Raw genomic sequence first — 9,595 nt, forward strand, 5'->3', positions numbered from 1 at the left:
CCCTGAGGTGATCTGCATGATCCTCCCGGCTCCGTGAATAAAAAAGGATGTCATCAATGAAAACAATCACAAAGGAGTCTAGAAACGGCTTGAAGACCCGATTTATAAGATCCATGAAAGCTGCTGGGGCATTGGTTAGCCCAAAAGACATGACCAAGAATTCAAAGTGACCATAGCGAGTTTTGAAAGAGGTCTTAGGAATATCCTTCTCTTTGATCATCAATTGGTGATACCCGGACCGTAGATCAATTTTGGAGAAGAACCTTGCACCTTGCAATTGGTCGAACAAATCATCTATCCGAGGCAAAGGATATTTATTCTTGATGGTGACCTTGTTAGGCTGCCGATAATCAATACACATCCGAAGCGACCCATCCTTCTTTCTGACAAAAATAACCGGAGCACCCCACGGCGACACACTTGGCCGTATGAACCCCTTTTTCTAATAAATCCTTCAGCTGCTCCTTTAACTCCCTTAACTCCGCTGGCGCCATTCTGTATGGTGGAATAGATATTGGCTGCGTATCTGGTAATACATCAATCCCGAAATCAATCTCCCTATCTGGTAGGATCCTTGGAAGCTCGTTTAGAAACACTTCAATAAACTCATTCACGACTGGCACGGACTCAGGGACAAACACTTCTGAAGTGGTGTCCGCCACCCGGACTAAATGGAAGATACACCCCTTCTTAATCATCTTCGAACCCTTAAGGTAAGAAACAAACCTACCCTTCGGCACCACACCATTTCCCTTCCACTAAATAACCAGTTCATTAGGGAACTCAAGCCTCATGACTCTCGTTAGGTAGTTAAGTTTAGCAAAGCACGAATAAAGCCAGTCCATTCCCATAATCACATAAAAATCCACCATTTTAAGCTCAATACGATCGGTCGTGGTAGCACGACCACATACCGTGACAACACAATTCCTATAAACTCACGCGGCTGTGATAGAATCACCAACCGGATACAGAGAATGACTCATGAAGCTGTTCGGGTTCTATCCCAAAACTTGAAGCAATGAATGGGGTGACATAAGACAAAGAGGAACCCGGATCAATAAGATCATAACAATCAATGGCCTGAACACATACGATACCTGTGACAACATCTGGAGAAGTATCTGCACTCTGGCGACCACTCAAAGCGTAAAACCGGCTAGGTCCACCTCTACCATGAGCTCCACTTCTAATTGCACCACGCCCTACTGGAGCTGGAGGGCGTGCGGATGATGTGGCAGCTGAAGAACCGGATGGCTAATCAAATCCCCTACCCATGCCCTGATTGGGCACACGACAGTCCCGCTGGATATGACCTCTCACCCCGTATCTATAACACACCGGGATATCTAAATAACAAGTCTCGGAATGGAACCTCCCACACTTGGGGCATGAAGCCCTCACCTGCTGCTGTGATCTCCCTCCTGGATGACCGGACTGATGGGGTTTCCTACTATCTGAACCTGGTCTCAAGTGACTGCTCTGTTGATAACTATGCACCGATGGCGGTGCGCTCGCTGTGGACTGGGCATATGACTGGGATTACCCTGATGGCCCCCTTCTCTGAACTGGTCTCCCTGAGTGACCCACTGATCGGGCCCTGCTGTTACTCTCCCTTTCTGCCCATATTTTCAACTTCCTAGCCTCTGTGGCCTGAGCAAATCCCACAATCTTCCCATAATTCATATCTGAGTGTAAGGCCATTGTAGCAGCCTCGTTCACCACCAAAGGACTAAGACCCTGAACAAATCGCCGAACTCGAGCATCCATGGTCGACACTAACTGAGGAGCATACTTGGACAACCTCACAAATTCCATGTGGTACTCCCAAACACTCATACTGCCCTGCTTGAGGACCTCAAACTCAGTGGAACGGGCCGCCATTGTCTCGGCAGGAAATAAGTGGTCCATGAATGCATATACAAACTCATCCCATCTAGCCGGAGGTCTTCCCTCCCCACGGGAATTCTCCCACATCTCGAACCACGAATACGCTGCTCCCCTCAACCTGTATGAAGCCAACTCAACCCACTCCGTCTCTGTAGCCTTCATCACTCGAAGAGCCTTATACATTTCATCAAGGAAATCTTGCGGATCGGCCTTTGGGTCTGTGCCTGTGAACTCTGGAGGGGCCAACCACAGAAACTGGTTGACTCTGGAGCTGGCGGAATCTCCCTGTCCACTGGAAGACGCAGGGGCATCATGAGATCTTTGGGCCTGAGCGGCCACTAACTGGGTCAACATATGGATGGCTCCTCTAAGGTCCCCATCAGAAACCCCGAGACCGGAAGCTGGAACTGCATTAGGATCAGAAATATCAACGGGAGGGATGGTAGCACCTCTGCCGCAGTTGGAACAGGAATAGTTGGATCTGGAATAAATGGGCCAGGTAGATTCAAGACCGGGGAGTCACTCTCACCCACGGCATCAGGTACATGATTCATAGCCATGCTTGGGGTGGCATTGGCCCCAAGGCCGAGTCTAGCTCTCTTCTTAGGTGCCATTACTGAAAAATTCGAAACAGAGCACGAGTTAGACGTGAATACTTCCACTTTTCACTTCACCGCACGATATAGAATAACAAAAAAGAGGGTAATTTCCAAAATGCCCATGTAACCCCCTACTTATAGATGTGGTCGACAACACACCGATAAGAAGGGCTCTATTAGGCACGGCTCCGAGAAATCCTAGGACCCTTTTAAAACCCTAATGCTCTGATACCAAGTTTGTCACGCCCCAAAACCGACGGGCGCGACCGGCGCTCGACCGGGTAGCCCCAGTCAAGCGGACCTGGGTGTCTTTCCTATCCCACGTGTTACCACGCGTTTTCCTTTATCCGTCAACCAAGTGAAATAGCCATTTGGAAATTTGAACACATTCTTACCAAATTTACATAACATACGTAGTTACTTAGCGTGGTTTATAAGTTACACTGCCCAAATACAAAATAAATTAGTGCATAACCCACATTTCGTGTCTACACAGCCTCTAGGGATACAAAAGAGTGTTACAATACTTGCCGGTAACAAGGCTCCGGCTATACCTTATACAAATACCAAAATAATATTGCCGGGAGGAAAATCGGCATGAGCCTCGCAGGGCCCCGAGAGGAAAAAGGGGCTCACCAATACAGTTGACGGAAAGTGAAGGAGTGCTATAGTCGGTGGACTGGAGTACCTGTTATAGAACCACCTATAATCATAACACGAATATAGCACCCCCGGCAAAAGGGACGTCAGTACATTTGAATTGTACTGGTATGTATGAACAAACTTTATCCCTAGTAAAATCAAGAAATACACAGGTAACAAACAGTAATAGAATCAACAATCCAATGCACATGAAAGGAACAACCAAAGCCAAACAAGTTCCACAATCTCTCCTTTTCCCCTTTCAACATTATTTCATCACATCAATGGTTTCACAACTTTCACATATTTTCATTTCAATAGTGATTTCGATCACTTTTCCACCCTCATTACCTCGGCCACCCTTATTACCTCGGCCACCCTTATCACCACAACCCATACCTTATAACTTCGTGTTGTAGCGCGCAACCAGATCCCACCGGACAATTACATTTCACACGACAACACAATAACTCACAAAGAATTTTCATAGACATCAATACCATTTCCATCATATGCAACAGTCCATATACAATTTAAGTCACAACGATAATTGCCGCGACAAGTCATGTATGATATTACCACAGTTGTTTCAATTGCATCAATTACAATTTCTTACCATCATTTGTTATACAGCTCTAACCACATAAGCACCTTCACACACACACGCTTGGCTTGTTGCCATTTACTTACACTATTAAATCAGGAAACTTAACCAACAACGTTCAAGGCATATTAATCACAAGAATTCACAAATGGTCCACATAAATAACACATACCAATTACTCGTACACCAAACAAGGTGACTTTAAAAAGGTTAAAGTTAGCCATACATACATGGAGTCGAATTCCCTTTTTAACTTCTACTTTCAATTCACCAAGACTTTGAGGTTAAATATGCGGTCCGATATGCGATCGCATAACCGATATGTGGACCGCATAGTCGTCCCATATTTCCCTTGGGATTTTTGTGAGGGGCAGTTCTGTGGTGCATTATGCGACCATAGAATGGGTATGCGGACTGCATTTATGCTACATACCCAGGTAGTGTGTTCGGATTTTGGGAGCGCTTTTGTGGTCCATTCTGCGGACCGCATTTCCACTCTAGGATTGCAAAGTGCGATCGCATACCTAACTCGGGCTCCTATTTTTCTAAATTTAAAACCCAACCCCTTCTTCAATAAAACACCCCAACCCCTCATTTTAACCTATTTTCTGAACAAAACTAGAGAGAGGGAAGAGAGAATTCTTGAGAGAGAAAGTCTTATCTCCATCAATTTGATTTTTCAAAGTCATCCAGGCCGGGAAATTTCAAGTAATTGTCTTCATCTCTGTTCTTGCAGGTAAACTCCCCAACCCTTTTTCATTTGTTTTCAGATTTAAATAAAAAGGGGGATTCTCATGCGTTGATTCTTGAAAATGGAAGTTGAAATACACATGCATGTCCTTTAAAACCTAGAATCTATTAAGAGGAATTGGGTAGAAGTAAAGATTTGCAAAAGAGGGGTTGATAACCTAAGTAAGTTCGGGTTGAGTTTGTGAACTTCAATTCTAAGTTATATGTTTTAACTAGTGAACTAGATTGACGGTACTAGGCTGTTGGTGAATTGAAAGTAGAAGATAAAAAGGGAATTCAACTCCAAGTATGTAAGGCTAACTTTAACCTTTGTAAAGTCACCTTGTTTGGTGTACGAGTAATTGGTATGTGTTACTTATGTGGACTATTTGCAAATTCTTGTGATTAATATGCCTTTAACGTTGTTGGTTAAGTCTCCCGATATAATGGTGTAAGTAAATGGCGACAAACCAAGTGTGTTTATGTAAATATGTTTATATGGTAAGAGCTGTATAACAAATGATGGAAAGAAATCATAATTGATGCAATTAAAACAACTGTGGAAATATCATACGTGACTTGTCGGGGGAAATTATCGTTGTGACTTAAATTTTATACGGGTTGTTGCATATGATGGAAATGGTATTGATGTTTATGAAAATTCTTTGTGAATTGTTGTTGTTGTCGTGTGAAATATGATTGTCCGGTGGGATCGGGTTACGCGCCGCAACACGAAGTTATAAGGTATGGGTTGTGGTGATAAGGGTGGTCAAGGTAATGAGGGTGGAAAAGTAATCGAAATCACTATTGAAATGAAAATATGTGAAAGTTGTGAAATCATTGATGTGATGAAATAATGTTGAAAGGGGAAAAGGAGAGATTGTGGAACTTGTTTGGCTTTGGTTGTTCCTTTCATGTGCATTTGATTGTTGATTCTATTACTATTTGTTATCTGTGTGTTCCTTGATTTTACTTGGGGTAAAGTTTGTTCATATATACCAGTACAATTCAAATGTATTGACGTCCCTTTTCCCGGGGGCGCTACATTCATGTCATGATTGTAGGTGGTTCTATAGCAGGTACTCCAGCCCACCGACAGTAGAACTCCTCTACTTCCTGTCGGCTAAATTGGTGTGTCCCTTTCCTCTCGGGGCCCTGCGTGGCGCATGCCGTTTTTCTTCCGGAGTTTTATTCTGGCATTTGTGTAAGGTATAGCCGGAGCCTTGTTACCGGCAAGTATTGTATCACCCTTTTGTATCCTTAGAGGCTTCATAGACAGGAAATGTGGGTTATGTACTGATGTATTTTGTATTTGGGCAGTGTAACTTGTAAACCACGCTAAGTAACCATGTATATTATCTAAGTCTCGTAAGAATGTGTTTAAATTATAAATGGCTATTTCACTTGGTTAATGGGTAGTGGAAACGCGGGGTAACACATGGAATAGGAAATGCACCCAGGTCCGCTTTGCTAAGGCTACCCGGTTGAGCGCCGGTCGCGCCCTTTGGGTTTGGGGCATGACAAACTTGGTATCAGAGCCTAAGGTTTTAAAGTGTCCTAGGATGTCTCGGAGCCGTGTCTAGTAGAGTCCTTTTTATCGGTGTGTTGTCAACCACATCTATAAGTTGGAGGCTACATGGACATTTAGGAATGTTACCCTTCTTCAACACTCTAGATCGTGCGATAAAGCTTTACTATAAGATTGTCTTCTAACTCGTGCGTTGAGATTCAAGGTAAGTTTAAACGCTCTTTCTTCTATTTCAAGTAATGTTGTCATACGGAATGACCAATGGGCAGAGGCCTGAATATTAAGGGGATGGCATATGTGTCATGTTGAACGAATAGTACAAATATATGAGGTACGTACATAGTACCAGAAGCATACCTTTTTCGAGAAAGTGTTAAAAATGATTGTGACCTCTAAAGGAACATTGAATTGATAAGTGTTATATAAGCTTGAATAGCACATGTGGGTAGTGTGAGTAGTATGTAAATTATCCTAAGGTGTGAAAGAAAACTGGTTATATAAACATGTGATATATGAGAGACATGACCAGGAGATTGATGATGAGAGTGCAAGTCTCTTCTAGGAGACAAGAAGTTATGAAATGAGAGTCAAATTGAACCCATGATGAGAATACCCTTTTGCTACGAATGTTATAAGAACCCCATAAGTGTATGAAGTTTTGTTACACTCCTGAAGGATATTGGTATGAGGAATTTGAATCCCAAGCCCGTGTGGCTGAATCAGATCAAAGGATTTATGAGGTTAATACCATTGTGATTTCAATCTCTCTAATAGTCGAACATATATGTGAGGGATAGAGAAATGAAACATATGTCCATGAAGTTGCTAAATTCAACACTTGTGTCAAAATCCGGGACATTCGCCTTAAGTGGAGGAGGAAGGGACATAGTGAGGCCACTTAAATATAATGAAACAAGAGTAAAACCATGTAGCTTTGATGTTTGAATATTTTGTTGAAGACATGCGTAGTCTAGAAAAGTGATAATGGATAATGTGATTATCTGAAAGGATATGCTAATGATAGACCACTAGTCCCTTCAAAAAGGTGGAAGGCTAAAGAAGGTAAATTCTTCATACACGGTAATGTGCATGATAGGGTCAACGATCCTAGAAACCAAGAGTAGGTTTGTAAAGGGGTTCTATACTTGTTAGAGGGATAGGGACAATGCATCCCAAGGATGTACTATAGATCAAAGGTGAAAGTTTTGCGAGTTTTTAGAATGGGTTAATCATGGAATTGCGATTCAACTAAAGTTCCAAGACATTAAGAAAGGCGGAACGAGTGGGAAAAATAAATGTGATGCTATAATAACCTAAGAGAGTATTTGGGCTTGATGGAAACCTTACAAGAAAATAAGTGTTAAGTGATATGTGGATGGATACACTTTCCCACGGATATCCTCACAAGAGTTAAGAGGTGAGTATGATGAAATAAGTAAGTGAAAAGACTACATAGCACATTGAGGGGTGCAGGGCTATTCATTAGTTAGGATGAATGAGGTGATAAGAAATGGGGAGAAAATTTATAAATTAAGATGTCCATGGTTATCGCAAAACAATTCATATCAGAATGGTGGACTCGCCTGGAGCACAAGTGTTAATAGAAGGTATAAAGGACTAACCGTAATACTATTGACTTGGGTGACATTGAATGGTAACTAAAGGAGCTAGAGATAGTTCATGACTACATATAATGGGAAGTGAGACTACTGGTGGTGAAGTTGTGATATGATAAACTTAATAAACCAGGCACAATAATATTACAAGTTCACGGGAGGTAGACAGGTGTGTGGCAAAATAAGGCTATCAATTATGCACTATGAGCAAAATAGAATGGGAATGAATATTCCATTTAGAACGAAAAGATGATACCAATATATTGTTCGGGCCAGTGGCACTTTCTGAATTGAATATGTGCAAAGGGTGTTGATATGAATTTTGGGTGGTGTTGAACAACAAAGAGAGATTATGAGAATGTTCACAAGGGAAGGTGGAGTGGTTTCTTAAATTCTATAAGGCACACAAGGTGGAAAGAGGTTGACCAGGAAAGGTCTGAGCACAATGTTACATTACATTTGATGCAATGTCGTGCATGTTGATGATATTAAGGTGTGTGCGTAGGTTAGAAGATGTTATTCCTTTGACATAGAAGGTTCTATAAGAAAACTCATCCAGTAATGTCTTCTATTGAGAATTTGGAAGAGCAAGTTGCAAGTACTCACATAAGATTGTAACTATATCAAGAAAATTATTGAAGAACTCAAATACTAGGAGGTTATATGCAAGAGAAGTGTGATATAGATGGTTCACTATTGATGGAACATGGCCAGGTGATCACTTGTGCCCCTAGGCAACCCAAGAATCATGGAAAGAACTATCCGGCACATGATTTAGAACTTGCGGCGGTAGTTTTTGTATAACATTTTGGCGACATTATGTTTTTGGGGTCCACGTGATGTATTTATGGACCACAAGAGCCTTCCATATATTTTTAAAACAAAAGGAGTTGAATCTGAGATATATAGGATGGCTCGGGCTAATCAAGGACTATGATATTGAGATTTTCTATCACCGGGAAAGGCCAATGTTGTGGCGGATGTTCTCAGACGGAAATATATGGGTAGTTAGCTCACTTGTATATATATCAAAGGTCGTTGGCCAGAGAGGTTCACCAGTTAGCTAGTCTAGGAGTTCATCTTGCGGGCTCTGGTGAAGGGGGAGTAATTGTGTAGAATAAGGCTTAATCGTCGCTTGTAGTGGAGGTCAAAGGAAAGCAATACAACTATCCATTTTTAGCACAGCTGGAGGAGGGGATTCATAAACACAAGATCATAGATTTTTATTTTGGCATTGATGATGGTACCCTACGGTGCCAAGGGCACCTATGTGTTCCGGATATTGACAGTCTACGGGAAAGGATTTTGGCTGATGCTCACACTTCTATGTATTCCCTACTCCCAGGTTCTACAAAAATGTATCATAATCTCAAAGAAGTTTATCGGTGGGATAACAGGAAAAGGGATGTGGCAGACTTTGTGGCAAAATGTCTAAACTATTAGCAAGTGAAGGTCGAACATCAAAGGCCTGGAGGATTGTTACAAAGCATTGAAATTCCAATGTGGAAATAGGAAATGATAAATATGTATTTTGTGGTAGGGTTGTCACGCACTCTACGCAAGTTTGACTCGATTTGGGTGATTGTGGATCGACTCACGAAATCAGCACACTTCTTACCAGTCAAGTCTACTGACACAGCAGAACAATATGCTCAACTGTATATAAAAGAAATAGTCAGGTTGCATGGCACTCCAGTCTCAATCATTTCAGATCGAGGGGCTCAATTCACGGCAAAGTTTTGGAAGGAATTTCAGCAAGGTTTGGGTACTCAAGTAAATCTTAGTATAGCCCTTCATCAATAAACTGATGGGCAGGCAGAGCGGACCATTCAGATGCTTGAAGATATGTTGCGAGCTTATGTTCTAGCTTTCGAAGGCAGTTGGAATGACCATTTTCCGTTTGTCGAGTTTGTTTACAATAACAGCTTTCACGCTAATATTCAGATGACCCCATTGGAGGCATTGTATAGAAGGAGGTGTAGATCTC

The 9,595-nt window shown here is 42.0% G+C and overlaps 1 protein-coding gene across 1 annotated transcript; it reads right to left on the bottom strand.

The window, feature by feature from the left end:
* Window positions 1-957: 957 nt before the first annotated feature.
* LOC138881013 (uncharacterized) lies at window positions 958-3,698 on the bottom strand. The gene is made up of 3 exons (XM_070161203.1): window positions 3,607-3,698; window positions 1,611-2,341; window positions 958-1,241 (listed from the first exon to the last, which is right to left on the bottom strand). Exons 1-3 carry the CDS (start codon window positions 3,696-3,698, stop codon window positions 958-960), a joined length of 1,107 nt encoding a protein of 368 aa, XP_070017304.1.
* Window positions 3,699-9,595: the final 5,897 nt, after the last annotated feature.

Source organism: Nicotiana sylvestris, chromosome 11 (assembly GCF_000393655.2).
Source record: "Nicotiana sylvestris chromosome 11, ASM39365v2, whole genome shotgun sequence".
Classification (NCBI taxonomy): Eukaryota; Viridiplantae; Streptophyta; class Magnoliopsida; order Solanales; family Solanaceae; genus Nicotiana; species Nicotiana sylvestris.